This window comes from Dromiciops gliroides, chromosome 1 (genome assembly GCF_019393635.1).
Source record: "Dromiciops gliroides isolate mDroGli1 chromosome 1, mDroGli1.pri, whole genome shotgun sequence".
In the NCBI taxonomy this organism is placed as follows: Eukaryota; Metazoa; Chordata; class Mammalia; order Microbiotheria; family Microbiotheriidae; genus Dromiciops; species Dromiciops gliroides.
Window position 1 is genome coordinate 70,469,474 of NC_057861.1, and position 17,585 is coordinate 70,487,058.

At 41.4% G+C, this 17,585-nt stretch overlaps 1 protein-coding gene across 1 annotated transcript; it reads right to left on the minus strand.

The window, feature by feature from the left end:
• Positions 1 to 1,331: 1,331 nt before the first annotated feature.
• Positions 1,332 to 17,086, minus strand: LOC122736334 (surfeit locus protein 4-like). Its single transcript, XM_043978482.1, has 4 exons — positions 16,955 to 17,086; positions 4,933 to 4,976; positions 3,543 to 3,729; positions 1,332 to 1,775 (listed from the first exon to the last, which is right to left on the minus strand). The coding sequence occupies exons 1-4, from the start codon at positions 17,006 to 17,008 to the stop codon at positions 1,509 to 1,511; spliced, it is 552 nt and encodes a 183-aa protein (XP_043834417.1). The 5' UTR covers positions 17,009 to 17,086; the 3' UTR covers positions 1,332 to 1,508.
• Positions 17,087 to 17,585: the final 499 nt, after the last annotated feature.

Consider the following 17,585-nt stretch of genomic DNA (forward strand, 5'->3'; position numbering starts at 1 on the left):
TATGTGCCAGGCACTACGTTAAACATTATGAACGCTAGCTCTTATTAAGCTCTCCATGTCTAAAATGGAAGTCACCATTTCCTCTCCTAAAACTCTTTCCTCTAAACTTCCCTATTTGTGATGAATGACTAGTCATTTTAACCCTTTTTATATTTGCCTGTTAATCTCTATTAGAGACAAGATCACCTAACATATGAAATACTGAGCGAAAGTGAATGTTAACATGTTCACCACATCTAGATAGCATGCTTCATACAGGTTTATTATATTGAACAGCTGGATCTCCCTGCCAATGAGCTGGAAACTCTGCCTTTGTGGACAGTAGGCTTACATAAATCCGAGGTAGTGTGAATATAAACATATGCACAGATATACAATGCCTGCTTTACACAGTCAACTAGGATTTATAAAGTATCCACTATGTGGTAGGCACATAGCACGACTATGTACTAAGTAACATAGAAAACTCTTGGCCTATTTTCTTTAGTTGAATTTCCTTTCGACCTTCTCGTGCTGCTTTGAAAGGGAATCTGATCCTAGTGAACTGTTCAAAAATACACTTTGAGACATGATAACTAAACCCATCCAGAAAGGCTCTCTTGGGTCCACAGACCTCTGATGCCCCTTCACCCACCCTTTCCCATGAGAAACTGCTTTGTTTCCATAGGTTCCCTGAAGTCCTTTGATTTGGGCAGAACAGAAGTCAGAACAAAAGTCAGCTCACTGGAGCTTTCATGGATAATGAGGCAGCTGTAGATCTGCTGTGGATGAGATAACCTGGTCTGTTCAGTGACTAATTACAGATGGCTTACTACAGCCAATGTGACTTACGCGAATGAAAATGAGGGTAACCTAAATCCGGACAACTTGGTGGTAAATAACTCTGAAGGAAAGCTTTATGGGGGAATCAGAGAGGGGGAGAGTCCCAAGCTGATGCTGAGCCTGGTAAAATGCACTAATTGGTACCAAAGGACGAAGGTCATGCTGGCATAGTGTTTTCAACAATGATCTTCAGAAAGGGACCACTGCCCTACCTCTATGACCGACAGGGACTGGATTCTACCACATGTCAAAAAGGGAGGTCCCCAGACATAAGATTCCAAATTAAACAAGGAAAATGGTAGCCCCAACGGATATAGACCCAATCCTGATAACACCTATTTTGGGTGCCTCAGGTACAATCAGTTCTTTTTAGGTTCACAGAGCAGGATGAAGGCTGAGCATCTCCCCTATGGCCCACATAAATACACAGAGCTCTCAACAATACCTTGAAAATAACAAAAGTTCTTCAATGAAGTCCCAGTACAAGTAAAGGGCCAGATTGCCTTTCACTTTATACATGTCTCTGTCTGGCCCAGGGAAAGGAACAAGAGACATCTGGAAGACATGTGAGTAGATGGAGGGGGGGCAGGGGGCACACTCTCCTCAGCTTCCTAAGGAGGGAGTTCAAGGCCAAGAAGGTAATAAATCCATCTCTTTCCTTCTTTTCTCTTATTTTGCTGCGATATTTACCACTTCTTCTTGTGTTTATCCATTGACACTTCTCCAGGTCCAAGGGCTACCACCAAGAGAAGGCCTCCCATTACAGACATAGTGTGGAAGAAGTCATACTTCATAAAATCATGGAGGGGCCTGTTGGCGGGGATGGTCCAAAATGGATTCTCTAACAGGTTGCTGAGGAGCAGCCAGATCACAAGAGTGAGGGCAGCGAGTTTTGTTTTGAGCCCAATGGCCACCAGGATGATGAGAACCATGTTGAAGACATCTTGGAAGATCTGAGCAGCAAGGCAGGAAGGGACGTGAAAGAAACATAATCAGTCTGATGACTCCTTTACTGTATCCCCATCCCCACCCCAAAGCTGAGCCTACTTAAAGACGGAATCGTCTTTGGCTTTATTTCCCAAACACTCAGAGGACAGTGGAGTCTAAAACAAAACCGTGGGTTGACTGAAATAGAGAAGAAAAATAGATTTGTAGAATAGTGCTCTGACTGCCCAAATAATTGTTTTATTTTAGATTATATTGTTATTTCTGGGATAGATGTAGCCCCAAAGGGCACAGAAAGAAGCCCCGTAACTGAAAAAAGTCAATGGGCTATGGTGTTAAATGGTGCAAATCTGCATGCCCACCATGAGTATCTATGGCCTGAAATATACAAGACCAAAGGACATGGGGCTTGTAAGAAAATAATTATTAATAATGGTATTTTGGCGGGGGGATCCTTCTCTATCCCTACTTTGGAAGGTTCAACTAAACTCAGGGCCTAATCCCTTGCAGGCGTACAAAGAATGGAGATAGAAACCACATCTATCTGAATGCACCTTTGCCTTCAGGGGGTCTATCTTCCACTAGACCTTGATGTCATCACGGTAGACCACCCTCGAATTACATCAATCAATGGAATTGAATCAGCTTTGATCAGTGTGTAAGGAGCTGCCTGCCGCTATCCCTATCGGAGGGAGGAAAGGCACTGGGATTGCAGGGGGCTTGCTTTCTGCCTTCCTGGGACTCTGTTGAATTTGCCACTCGACCTCTCCTCTCCCTCTTGGATTAATATGCTGGGTATGTAATTGTTTAAGCCTGTAAGCCGGTGACTATTGAAGAAGTTAGGGAAATGCCATGAGATCAATTCTTTGCTAATGTTTAATATACTTTAATAATAAATGCATACCACCTAAAATAATAGCCTATAATTTATAGAAGCAATATTTTAGAAAACCCACTCTAGTTTCCCAATAATTTCAGAAAACAGGCCACAGGCCCTCATGTCCTGTAGTGTGATCTCTGGAATAAGGATTGTCCATTTATGAGGGTTGTAATATAACTGGTATTAAGCTGGCATCGGGTTAAGTATGGGTGAGGTACTGGCCAATCTCTCTTTTAATGGCTGGTGGGTGGATAGGCATTGACCAAGTTGGGAATAGGAGACATATCCTTTTTTTTTGTGGGGCAATGAGGGTTAAGTGACTTTTCCAGGGTCACACAGCTAGTAAGTGTCAAGTGTCTGAGGCCAGATTTGAACTCAGGTAATCCTGAATCCAGGGCCGATGCTTTATCCACTGTACCATCTAGATGTCCTCTATGTATTCTTCTGATCAGTCTCCTAATGACACCTTTCCAAAATCTAACTGCCCTAATGGACTTTTCTATATGGCTGCTTTGCTAATTTATGTAGACAGACAAACAGGATGAGCTGAGCTAGAGTGAGATAAATAATAGCAATGCGGGGGGCAGCTAGGTGGCACAGTGGATAAAGCACTGGCCCTGGATTCAGGAGGACCTGAGTTCAAATTCAGCCTCAGATACTTGACACTTACTAGCTGTATGACCCTGGAAAAGTCACTTAACCCTCATTGCCCCACGCCCCTCAAATAATAGCAATGTGTCAGGAAAAGGAAAGTGATTGGAAAAATCAAGGGGACAAAGATGAAAGAGGGATCTGTTTGAGTGCTATGAGGGTAGAGGTAGGTTCTCAAATGTTGAAAAAAATGGACAAATAGTCAAGCGAAGGGGACCAAAGGAGAGGTCTGCAGGTCACTTACTGCAAACACATTCACTTCAAAGTGCAGGAGTGAGATGAACATGAGGAGGAGAAGAATTCTTCCTCCCAGCCGAATGTAGTGTTGGGGGGAGGTGCCATCCAAGGTAGGGACGCCAGCAAAGGCACATTTCCCTTCTGTCCGGCTCTCTGCTAAGAGGAACAGTAGACCACCACCCAAAGCAACGTTTCTAGGAGACCATGGAGGGAGCAGAGGGGAAGAAAAGGAGACCAGATGTCATGCAGATCAAACCCAGCAAAGCATGGACACGTGACAAAAGAAAATGTTCAACAAAATTAGAAAGATCCAGCCCAGCCTCATTCCTGATTTTAGACAAGAAGACAGTTGAGTTGATGCATTTTTCCTTCCTTCCTTCCTTCCTTCCTTCCTTCCTTCCTTCCTTCCTTCCTTCCTTCCTTCCTTCCTTCCTTCCTTCCTTCCTTCCTTCCTTTCTTTCTTTCTTTCTCTCTTTCTTTCTTTCTTTCTTTTGGTGGGACAATGAGGATTAAGTGACTTGCCCAGAGTCACACAGCTAGTGAGTATCAAGTGTCTGAGGCCGAATTTGAATGCAGGTCCTCCTGAATCCAGGGCTTGTGCTTTAGCCACTGCGCCACCTAGCTGCCTTCCGTAGATGCATTTTCTAGGCCACCCAAATGCCTCCAGTTTAAGAGTGGGTTGGTAGATGTTGGGAAAATGTATCTGTTTATTTTCATTGTTCAGGAAAGAGATGATTATTTGGTTCTACTTAAGGTTTCTAAGCCTTGGTTTCCTCATCTGTAAAATAAGAGGATTGGGCCAGATGAGGGTTTTTTTTTTTTTTTTTAGTGAGGCAAATTGGGGTTAAGTGACTTGCCCAGGGTCACACAGCTAGTAAGTGTTAAGTGTCTGAAGCCAGATTTGAACTCAGGTACTCCTGACTCCAGGGCTGGTGCTCTAGCCACTGCTACATCTAGCTGCCCCTCAGATGAGTTTTAAGATCTCTTTTTGTTGTTGTTGTCAGCTCAATAAACACTTATTAAACGGAATTTAAAAGTTGCTTTCCTGAGGTCCTCTTGAAATTGTGCTGACAGAGACAGGAAAGGCCTGTATGCCCCAAAGCCCAATTTGTTCCCTTTCTAGAGCTAGAAGCGATTACCCAGAGGCTGGACAATGCAGAGCTTTACAATGGTCCCCAGAGCAAGTCCATTGTGCATCCACACACACGGTCACCTTCTGGTGAAAGGAGCGTCCCATTAAGCGTGCTCAGGCTCGGGGTATCCATGCAACCACTGCTTCCCCCCTCCCTTCTTCTGGCTCCATTCCCTAAAGGCTGGGCCTTCTGCTTGACTGTGACTGGTTCACCCATGGCAACACCAGGCAGGCTAGACAATCCCCAACAGTTAATCTCACTCACCTCATCAGGAATCTGAGGTTCCACAAAAGGCCGTAGGCCGTGACCTACAAAAAGGGGGGGGAAATGAACTTGAGAATGGATTCCCACTCAACACTGGCTACATGTGATCCTCCTTACAAAAATCCTCTGATAAAGCAGGAGCTTTAAAAGACAAAACAAAAAGAGCATCTGTTCCCAATTACTCATTCACATGCTGCTTGGGAGGGACCATGGGAACCCGCAAGGGGTTTTTATCCCACTGATGGAAAATGGAAACAATACAATTCATTCCCCCTCCCCCCTTAATACAATTCATTTGGACAAACACTTGTTAAGCAACAAGGCAGAAAAATTAAGAGGGGGGTAAGAAAAATAAGGGAAGGGGAACTCCTCCCCTTTCATTGATAAGAGGGGAACCTTTGAGGCTAGCCAGACACCATCCCAATGCAGCAGGGAGAGAGGTTGTACAAGATATCTTTAGCTTGGGGGGCTCCAATCCAACCAAGTGCTTCTGTCCACCATTGCAACAATACCCTTTTACTCCAGATGCTGCCTTTCTTCGGAAGGTTCCAAGGGCTTTAAAGTAAAAGAAATCACTTGGGAAGCAAATGAATTCTCTGCCACTTAACTGGTGAGATGCGATGTTGGTAGATGTAGTAGGTAATCTAGGAAGGCAAGTAAGATCTTAGGGAAAGTACTATTCCTGAAATGTAAAGATGAGCTTTGGAGGCATAGAGACCAAGGCTATTTCTGATTGGTCACAAAGTATCTCTTTCCTTTTCCTTTTCCTTTTCCTTTTCCTTTTCCTTTTCCTCTCCTTTCCTCTCCTCTTCCTCTCCTCTCCTCTGCTCTCCTCTCCTCTCCTCTCCATTTCTACACCCTCCACAGAACCTCTTCTGTAATGAATAAGAAAATAAGAAATTTGTTTTACCCTAAACAGATCAAGCCTGCAACTGCTTGTCCACCACCTCTTTGTTATAGGGGCAGGGGAGTGGCATGTTTCACCATCAAGTATCTGTGGTTTTTCTAAGTCTAAGATGATGAGTTATCAAACAGGGAAGGATAAAAGGAGAAGGTGGGGTCTGTTATTACCTTAGCAAAGAGCAAAGAAGATACAAGGAAAGGAACTGTTCAATTCTGCTTTCTTTGTTCAGTGGTGTTTGATTCACCAAATCCTTGTTGCTTCTTCTTTTTTTTAATCAAATGTTTTGTTGACAACTTTTTTTTTCTTTTCACTTCACAGTAATTTCCAGATATGCCAACTTCCTTGTACCCAACTCTGGCCTTACAACAGAATAATGGTTAAATGAAACCAATTGACACAATGACTACATCTGACTACATATACAATGTTTTGCACCCATAGCCCCCACCTTTCTAGAAAGGAGGGACGTGCATTTCCTCATCTTTCTTCCAGAACCAAGGCTGGTTATTACAATTATGTAGCATTTGACTTCATTTTAATGTTTTTTTTTGTTTTTGTTTATGTTCTTATGGTCATTGTATAAATTGTTTTTCTGATTTAGCTTACTTGGTTCTATATCAATCATGGAAATCTTTACATTAAAATCTTTCCAAATTTTTGAATTTCTCAAAATGATAATTCTGAGTATTATATTGGCATACCTCAATTTGTTTAATCATCTCCCGGTTGATGGGAGCCTACTTCATTCTCATTATTTTGCTACCATAAAAAGTGCTTTTCTTTTTCTTCTTTTATTTTTTTTGTGGGGCAACGAGGGTTAAGTGACTTGCCCAGGGTTACACAGCTAGTGTCAAGTGTCTGAGGCTGGATTTGAACTCAGGTCCTCCTGAATCCAGGGCCAGTGCTTTATCCACTGTGCCATCTAGCTGCCCCCATAAAAAGTGCTTATTTGAATGTAATGGAAATTCTTTCCATTTTTGACTTCCTTGGAATACATGCACAGCAATGGATTTGTAGGGTCAAAAGGCATATATTGTTGATTTTTCCCAAATATTTCCCAAAATTGTTTTCTCGAATAGTCAGACCAATTCTCAGTTTCACCAACCATATATGATAATAATAATAGCATGTATTTATGTAGCATTTTAAGGTTTGCAAAGTACTTTGGGAATATTATCTAATTTTATCCTCACAACATCCATGGGAGGTAGGTGCTATTATTATCTTTATTTTAGAGATGGGGAAACTGAGGTAGATGCAGGTAAGTGACTTGCTCAGGGTCGCACAGCTAGTAAGTGTCTGAGGTCAGATCTGAAGTCAGGTCTTTCTAGTTCTAGACCCAGCACTCTATACACTGGAGCCTCCATTCATGGCAGATGGCGAGGAAATGACTTGCTCAGGGCAAGTATGGAAGCCTTTATAGCTAAAAAGCCTGTAAGGGTGGATTTGAGTCTTTCTGACTCAAGGTCCTCTGGAGCTCTATCTACTGTACCACCTAGCAGTCTTAGTGAATATATTAGAGAATCTATTATCCTGAAGACCCCTCTAACATTATTTTTACCTTTTATTATCTTTGTCGATTTCGATTTTGCCAAATGTGAGATGAAACCTCAGAGTTGTTTTGATTCACCATTTTTTTTTTGGTGAGGCAATTGGGGTTAAGTGACTTGCCTAGGGTCACACAGCCAGTAAGTGATAAGTGTCTGAGGCTGGATTTGAACTCAGGTCCTTCTGAATCCAGGGCTGGTGCTCTATCCACTGTGCCACCTAGCTGCCCCTGAGTCACCTTTCTTTTAATGATTAGGAACATTCTTTCTTCTAGTTGTTAATAATTTGTGATTCTTCTTTTGAAAATTGTTTGTTCATCTCCTTTGACCATTTTTCCTCTGGGGAAGTGGTTTCTATATTTGTTCTAGTATCTTTATTGCTCACGATGCCTGCTTCCAGCTCTGAACCAACCACCACACAGTCAGCAGTACCTTTGATGGCTGGAATTGAGGTGCAGGGAGTAGAAGGCATGACAGTTCTATAACCAGGCACAGGCAGAGCTGGAAGGGAATCCAGGACTCTTGTTCAACTGGCCCTGATTCTTCTAGAATCTTCAGATATGACATCTTTGGGATGAAAGGCAGCTTTGGAACATGGCTCTTCTCTTGTCTCAATTCACTGATGTTTATAAACATGGAACGGAAAAGAGGAATACTTTGTATATCCATGAGATCTCAGGATCTCAGGACTTTCATTTGGAAGAACCCTTGGAAGCCAACTAATCCAATACCCTCATTTTACAGATGAGGAAACTGAGGTCTGGATGGGGGAAGGGACTTTCCTAAGCTTTGGTAAATGGCAAAACAGGGACCCAAATCTTTCTGATTCGAAGTCGACTGTTCTTTCCATTAAACCACTACCTGAAAGAATAGAGGGTTCTGCTGGTAACCTTTGAGATATAGGAAGAGACTTCTGGATGCAGCTCAAGAGACCTAACAGCTTCTATGTTAAGCATCTGCTGGTGTCAGGGAAGTCAATATTTGTAATGCAAATATTCTGGAAGCAGAAAGGTCAGGCAAGCAGAGTTTGACTGCAAAGTACATCGCTAAGCAAAGGTCAGTTTCTCAGAGACTGTAGGGAAGGTCTGCTTAGGTGAGGAGGCCAGTATTTTCAGCAGCATCATGGGTTTCATAGGATTTTAAACCAGCAGGGGTAGGGCCTCAGTCCAAACCCCTCATTTCCCAGAGGATGAAACCAAGGCCCAGAGAATGGAAGGGACTTGACCAAAGTCACAAAGAGTGTAGTAAGTGGCAGATCTGAGACCTGAACCCAGGTTACTTTTACTCCAAGTACATCAGTCTCTTTGGGGATCAGCATCTGTACTGAAACAGTTGCCTATTAACTTACTTGCATGAAAATGATTCCAAACAGCACAAAACAAGCACAAGGAACACACCTCTGGACTAAAATCAGCACACATCCCACTGTAATAGGAGGAATAAAGAGCCAGTTTTAGGGACAATAGCACTAATTCTCCCTCCATTCCTCATCCCCTTGCTCCTGCCTGCAAAGCTGTCTCCACTGACTTTTATCCACATATTACCCTCTTACTTTTCTGTCTCCAACCTCCAGCAACCTTTTGCCACCTCGATGAGTCCTAGATGAGCGAGAACTCTTACCCAATTGCCCAAAAGTGTTGATCATCCCAAAAATTAATGCCAGGAAAGGGCTATTACTCCAGGACATCTTAAGGGACTCCTGTTCATTCCACTGCCACCAGGTGTGAATGCTGTCCTCCAGGAAGGTGCTGATTAGACAGAGGCGAGCCAGATGAGGCAGGAATCTCTTCGTTAGGTGAAGGAACTGGTGAGTGCAAGGGTCAGAAGGAAAATGAAGAGGCCAGAAATGCAGAGTTGAGGGTCAGGGAACAGGGGGATGTCTCTATGACACCAGTGTCAGTTAGGTGAAGAGAACTGCCTTCAAAAGTAGCTTCATAAAGCTTTGCATACCCTTTGACCCAGCAATACCACTATTAGGTCTTTTCCCCAAAGAGATCATAAAAAAGGGAAAAGGACCCACATGTACAAAAATATTTATAGCTGCTCTGTTTGTGGTGGCAAGGAATTGGAAATTTGGGGGTTGCCCATCAATTGGGGAATGGCTGAACATGGTGTGGTATATGAATGTAATGGAATACTATTGTGCTGTAAGAAACAATGAGCAGACAGATTTCAGAGAAACCTGGAAGGACTTGCATGAACTGATGATGAGTGAGGTGAGCAGAATCAGGAGAATATTGTACACAGTATCATCAACATTATGTGTTGATCAACTGTAATAGACTTGATTCTTCTCAGCAATACAGTGGTCCAGGATAGTTCCAGGGGACTCATGATGGAAAATGCTCTCCAAATCCAGAAAAAAAGAGAACTGTTGAATCTGGATGCAGATCGAACCATACTATTTCTATTGTTTTTGTTGTTGTTTTTATTTTTTGAGGTTTTCCCTTTTTGCTCTGATTCTTCTCTCATTACATGACTAATGTAGAAATATGTTTAATGTGATTGTACATATATAACCTATATCAGATTACTTGCTGTCTTGGGAAGGGAAGAGGGAGGGGAGGGAGAAAAATTTGAAACAAGAAATCTTATAAAAACAAATGTTGAAAACTATCTCTACATGGAAAATAATAAAATATTTATATGGAAAAAAAGTAGCTTCATAAGTTCTTAGACCAATTTGGGGGCTGGGGGAGGCAGGGAATTATCCCTCTGGATTCTTGGAACATTTCATACACTCCTTTTCTGGAATTCTGGCTCTAGCACCTTGATGTACTAGTAGAGAAACCAATACAAAATGGCTATTTCGAAGGTACCATGGTCAGGCAGCTGCAGACCCATGGATGTTACCTCTGAATTCCAGGTGGCTGGTAGCCCAGAGTGCTGGGCCTGGAGTCAGGAAAACTCGAGTTCAAATCTGACCTGAACATGGTGTGGTATATGAATGTAATGGAATACTATTGTGCTGTAAGAAATGATGAGCAGATAGATTTCAGAGAAACCTGGAAGGACTTGCATGAACTGATGATGAGTGAGATGAGCAGAACCAGGAGAACATTGTACACAGTATCAACAACATTGTGTGTTGATCAACTGTGATAGACTTGACTCTTCTCAGCAATACAATGGTCCAAGAGAGTTCCAAAGGACTCATGATGGAAAATGCTCTCCAAATCCAGAAAAAAAGAACTGTGGAATCTAGATGCAGATTGAACCATACTATTTCTACTTTTTTGGCTTTTGTTTTTTGAGGTTTTTCCCTTTTGCTCTGATTCTTCTTTCATAGCATGACCAATGCAGAAATGTTTAATGTGATTGTACATATATAACCTATATCAGATTACTTGCTGTCTTGGGGAGGGGAGAGGGAGGGAGAAATATTTGGAACTAGAAATCTTATAAAAACAAATGTTGAAAACTATCTCTATATGTAACTAGAAAATAATAACATACTTTTATGATTAAAAAATGCTTAGCATAATGCCTGGCACATAGTAAGTGCTATATAAATGTTAGCTGTTATTGTTATTATTTATTATTATTATTACTTCCTTATTCTTAAGATTCCTCAGGGAACAGAACTCTGGAATTCCTACTTTAGGTTCTGCTCTTCTGAAACTTCTTCAGACTAGGTCTTTAAAAGGGCTCTTAAAGAGAGGTTGATGATAAAGAGGAGCAAGAAAATAAAATAATAATTAGAATTTATATATAGCTTTAAGTTTGGAGAAGCACTTTACAAAATATCTTATTTGAACTTCAAAACAACCCCAAGGGAATAGTAATTACTATTATCTCAGTTTTACAGATGAGGACACTAAGATAAATGGATTTGCCCCAGGGAGACACAGCTAGTGTCTGAGGTCCTATCTGACTTCAGGTTTTCCTGACTCCTGGCCCAGTGCTCTATCCACTGAGCCACTTGGCTGCCTCTAAGCTATTGTAAAACTTCTTAAAAGAACATCCCTATGCTCATAGAATAGCTTATGGCCCAGGCCCAGCTTAAATCTTCCCTCATTTATGGTGCCTTCCCAAATTCCAACTCATCGTGATGATCTCCAGTGATGAACCCCTGTGCTGTTTCCTTACTCCCTCATGGCATTCATCATATGCTGCTTCACATTCTGGTCATATATCTGTTTGAGGCAGCTAGATAGTGCAGTGGATAAAAGGCAATATTTGGGGTCAGGAAGACCTGCATCTAAATCCAGCGTCAGAAGCTGGTTATCTGTATGACCCTAGGTCAGTCACTTAACCAACCTGTCTCATCTGTAAAAGGGGGGTAGCACCTACCAACTCTCAGGGTTGTTGTAAGGATCAAATGAGATAACACATGCAAAGAGTTCTTTTTTAACTTTAAAACACTTCTATAAGTGCTAGCTAAGCCCAAATGTGGTCATGAAGAGTCTGACCCAACTGAAAATAACAACTGGATTTTCAAGCTGGAGAAGGAAATAGCAAGCACTCCAGTATCTTTGCCAAGAAAACCCCAAATGGAGTCAGGAAGAATTGAGCATGATTGAAATGACTGAACAAAAATATAGAAAAACAAAGATTATCAATTGCCTTACCTTTCCTAAGAAGGTATAAGCTTTTTTTTTCCTGGGTAATTTAATCATTTTATTTATAGGCTAGCAGATTATTTTTTTCCTGTTTAGAATTTTATTTTCCAAATTACATGTAAAGGGGCAGCTGGGTAGTGCAGTGGATAGAGCACGGGCCCTGGAGTCAGGAGTACCTGAGTTCAAATCCGGCCTCAGACACTTAACACTTACTAGCTGTGTGACCCTGGGCAAGTCACTTAACCCCAATTGCCTCACTAAAAAAACAAAAAAAAAACCCCAAAATCAAATTACATGTAAAAACAAATTTTGACATCAATTTAAAAAAATTTTGTGTTCAACTGATATAAGCTTCTTAAAGGCAAGAACTACATAGACTTCATTTCTATATCACTAGCAATGCTTAGCATAGGACACTAAACACAGTAAATACTCAAAAAATATTTGACTGAATTAGTCAATTTAAATGCATCTCCTTTTTTTTTAATTCCTGGATTCTATAGTCATTTATTAAGTGGTTAATACATTCAAAGGTCTTTGGCACTGGGGAAGACACAAAGGTAATTAAGTCAAGGTCCCTTCTCTTTTTAAAAATTTTTAAATTTTATTTTTTATTTTTTTAAGGTCCCTTCTCTTATAGTCCTTATGATCTAGCAAGGGAAATAGGGTATATTATATTACATATATATATTCATGTGCATATGCAATAATTGTATGGTGACTACAAGACAGACGAGGATATGATAAAGACATAGTAAGTATTATGTAAGTCCAAGGAAGAAATTATAATTTTGGATGGTGGTTGGGAGGGAGGAGAGGAAAGTAAAGGAAGGTTTTCAGGAATAGGTGACATCTAAGCTGGCTCGAAGGACAGGTGGCACAGGAATCCCATGTAGTATAAACCATGGAAGTTTCCAAATCATTGAATGTGTCAATGCCAACCAAACTACAGGTCCTATTCCCCTCCCCCTTTCATATGTGGTTATGAAATATATCACCAGGGTGTCTTGTGCTTAAACACAGTAATTCCCTACAAACAAGCTCCCATTGCTGCTGTGTTTACCACCACCCTAATTTACTTGTTAGAGTTGGGATTAATGAGTACAGCTGAGTGGTAAAAACAGTTTTAGAAGAGCCGCCACCAGAGGAAGTGTCTGTGGGGCCAGCATTGGAAACTGAAGGCTGAGCGAGAGCCAACAAATGACATCCAGAAGTGATGCAGCTAACCCTTTGCCAAACGCTTATAGATGGCCACAGCTGGATGGGAAGGACCCAGATAACTTAGGCCAATTACTGCATTTAAATAGGAAGAATCGAATTTTACATATATCATCTCATTTGAGTCTCATAGCACCTCTAAGGCATGGTAAGGTGCTAATGCTTCCTTTAGGGCAGCTGGGTGGCACGGTGGATAGAGCTCTGTGCCTCAAGTCAGAAGACCTGAATTCAAATATAGCTTCAAACACTTAGTAGATGTGTGATCCTGAGCAAGTCACTTTACCCTCTTTGCCTCAGTTTCCTCATCTAGAAAACAAGCTAGAGAAGAAAATGGCAAATCACTCCAGTATACCTGCCAAGAAAACTCCCAGTGGGGTCATGAAAAGTCAGAGTCAACAATGACAAAATCACTCTTTTACAGATGAGAGTTTAAATGACTGAAGCCCCAGGATAATGAAGCAACCAGTATAGGACTGCACATTGGCCCGATAAGATCAGGATCCAGGTCTTTGACTCCCATTTCAATGTCCTTATCATTATACCTATGATGTACCAAAGATCAAAATAGATTAGTTTTGACAATCAAATGTAAAACCCACCAATCCCAGCACTGGAAAGACTTTAGTTCTCTGCCTAAAGACTATTAATACTCCTTTGATTGACAAAACCCCAACAATCACTGTAGATCTAGATCAATGTATTAAGTTCTTGATTCCTAATTTCTGGTAATAATTATTATATATTTGGCATAATTTGTAAAATGGTCATTAAAAAAAGTTTATGACTAGGATGCTAATCCAGTGTTGGTGGAGTTGTGAACCAATCCAAATGGAGGGCAATTTGGAACTATGTACAGAGGGCTATAAAACTGTGCATACCCTTTGATCTAGCAATACCACTGGTAGGTTTATATCCCAAAGACATTCCCCCAAAAAGAAAAAGACCTATTTGTACAAAAATATTTATAGCAGCTTTTTTTGTGGTGGCTAAGAATTGGGAATCAAAGGAATGCCCATCAGTTGGGGAATGGCTAAACAAGCTGTGTATATGACAGTGATGGAATATTATTGTGCTATAAGAAATGACAAGCAGGATGATTTCAGAAAGGCCTGGAAAGACTTATATGAACTGATATATAGTGAAGCAGAACATATATTGAACTGATGTATAGTGAGCAGAACCAGGAGAACATTGTATACAGTGACAACAACATTGTTTTATGAAGAACTGTGAATGACTTGACTGTTCTCAATAATACAATAATTCGAGACAATCCCAAAGGACTAATGATGAAACATACTATCCACCTCCAAAGAAAGAACTGATATTGATTGAAGCATGCTATTTTTCACTTTCATTTTTTTCTTTTGAGTTTTCTTATACAAAATGACTAATATGGTAGTGTTTTACATAATTGCACATGTATAACCTTTATCTGATTGCTTACTACTTCAAGGAGGGGGGAGGGAAAGAAGGGAGGGAGGGAAGAATAGAATTTGGATCTCAAAACTTTAAATAAAAATATTTATTAAAGAAGCTTATGATTTGCAGGATTATAGAATTTCAAACTGGAAGGGACTTTTAGAGATCGCTTAATCCAATCTCCTCATTTTATAGATAGGCAAACTGAGGTTTACCCAAGATTAAATAGTAAAAACTGGGCTCTACCTTGGTAATGAGTAGTCATCTAGGTGGCTTCTACAGCTATTACTCAACCTATTACCCTGGGCTCTCTACACCCCAATCTGTGAGTATAATTCACGAGGGAATGGATTTCAAATATAAGCAGTTTTTAAAAAAATATTAATTTTGAGATCATAATGCCAAGCAGAGTCTCGATTGCAAGGAACACTGAGTTTGGAGTCAAAAGACCTGGACTTGAGTCCCTATTACTTACCAGCTGCATGATTCTGGACTCTGGACAACTCTGGAGAGTTGAAGTCAACTCTCTGATCTTCAGTTTCATCTTTAATGGGAATAATTATGTTTGTACCACCTACTTCACAGGGTTATTATGAGGCACGTACTTTGTAATCTTTAAAGCACGGAAGAAATAAAAGCTAAATAATAAAGTACATCAGATCCTTTGGATTTGGCACATTGGATCATAAGATCTTGATCTAGAGGGAACCTTGTTTGGATAGCATCTAATCCAAGTCTCATTTTATAGATGAGGAAATAAAGTTTTAGTGACTTGCCCCAAATCATACAGGTAGTAAATTCGGAATGAAGGGATGTATTTCATGATGGAGACATAGCTCCATTTTAAAGTCTCATCAACTCTTTGTTGTAATCATGAAGAATTATATATGTGACTCAATGTTATTAGAGAGATGCTTGTTTGCACTACGCAAAATAGTCCATATTGCAATTGGCAGATGAAAAAAATAAAACTACTGTTTTCTTTTAAGCCAGTCAACAAGCATTTATTAAACTTTTATTGTGTGTGAGGTATTGTGCTAGGAGCTGGGGATTCAAAGAAAAGCAAAAACAGCCACTAAGAATGGCAGAAATGGAGTGTGTGTGTGTGTGTGTGTGTGTGTGTGTGTGTGTGTGTGTGTGTGGCAGCTAAGTGGATAAAGCACCGGCCCTGCATTCAGGAGGACCTGAGTTCAAATCCAACCTCGGACACTTGACACTAGCTGTGTGTCCCTGGGCAAGTCACTTAACCCTCATCGCCCCACAAAAAAAAAAAAGAAAGAAAGAAAGAAAGAAGAAATGGAGTCGGCCTGAAATCTGAAAGCTAAGGTGGTGGAAACGCTATTATTTCAGAGATTTAAGAAGATACTGGAAAATTTTAGCATCATTGGAAAATACCTGGAAATTAAGACTAAGTGGGATGCTTATTCCGGTTCTTACTACTTTAAGATAATTGATTTTAGAACTGCAAAGGAACCTTAAGAGATCTAGTTTTCTTCCCTCCCTTCCTGTCCCCTCCCCCATCACCCGGCCCCCCCCCCCCCCAAAAAAAAAAGGAAACGGGGCCTAGGTAGGGAAAATTCATTTCCCAAACTCAAATTCCTAGTAAGTGGCAGTCAGTATTCAAACCCAGGTCTTTTGCCTCAAAATCCACAGTTAGAGTTAAGATCAAATTGTACAAATCAAAGGCTGCAACACTTCTACGAGTAAACATTTAAATTGGGGAGGGGGGCGGATATACTCAAGCCCTTGGGCAAGTCTTTTAACTCCTTTGGACCTCGTTTTCACCATCTGTATATCTTGTATGTGGCTTGCTTTGTTCATGTTATCTCTCCGATTAGGTTGCAAACTCCTTGAGGGCAGGGATTATCTTTTGTCTCCTTTTGTGTCTTCAGGCTTAGTTTAGTGCCTGGTTTAGAGAAGGCGCTCACTAAAAGTTTATTGAATGATCGATGTACAAGGAGGGCATTGGACTAAATGGTTTCTTCCAACTTCAAATCCAAGAATTTTGTTGACATTTTTTTTAAAGTCAGTGGGACGCAAATGGCACAAGCAGCTGTCACTCCGCACTCCACCCCTAGCCAGCCTCTAGAAGGGCTGTCTGCATTCCCCTCAAACACGACCCATCCGACAAGAGAACAAAATACACAGGGCACCCACCCTTTTAGTGCAGGAAAGTCTCCCTGTTCCCCATATCCATCCAAACCTCCCTTAAATTGCCCGCAAAGATGTGAGAGCAAACCTAGCCCGACCCTCTAAAGCCCTTCCAAGAGCGAGTGGTATAATCCAGCCCCCCTCTCAGAGCCGGCTGCTGAAGGTACCACTGCCAAGCAGGAATAGGGGCGTGGGCTGGGGCTGGGGACTTCGCTCACCTGCTCCGAGAGATCTTTCGAAGCTTCCATCAATTTGCAGCCGTTGGGCTCCATGGCTGGAATCCCAATTACTTGCTGACAGCTCTCTTCTCCCACGTGTGCGCCTCAGGGGGCCGCCGGCACGCCTCCCCATCACCCTATAAAGACCGAGAGGGAGGCACGCGGGAACAGGATGAGTGCTCACACCGGGAGGAGGGCGTGGGGTGCCAGAGCCTGGGAGGGGCCGGGGTGTAGGGACAAGTTCCTAGTCCACAAACGAGGACACTGTTATTAAAAGCCTACGTGACAGGTACAGACTAAGCTGTGAACTGGAAAAGTCGAATCCGGCCTGCATGAAGAGACAACGAGCAAACAACTACGTACAAATAAGCTTTATAAAGGATAAATCGGAAGTTATTACTGTGTGCCCAGCATTATTCTAGGTGCGGGGGTGGGGGTGAGGAGCAAAGTTTAGATAGAATGTAGGGCCTGCGCGAATCATAGTTCAGAGATGGGTAAGACATAAGTACAACTTAGATTCCTCAGATACATTAAATGACTACTATATGTATATCCTTCATGCTTGTTAATGCTTCTGTATCCCAGGATTGGATATAATAGGACAATAATCACCGCCTTTGTGCTGGACCAG

Excerpts from the sequence above, each read along its gene's own strand:
- LOC122736334 (XM_043978482.1), bottom strand. The coding sequence starts at position 17,008 with ATGGAGCCCAACGGCTGCAAATTGATGGAAGCTTCGAAAGATCTCTCG. Across the intron at positions 4,977-16,954 it reads CGAAAGATCTCTCGGAGCAG|GTCACGGCCTACGGCCTTTT; the intron begins GTGAGCGAAGTC and ends CCCTTTTTGTAG. Across the intron at positions 3,730-4,932 it reads AACCTCAGATTCCTGATGAG|AAACGTTGCTTTGGGTGGTG; the intron begins GTGAGTGAGATT and ends ATGGTCTCCTAG.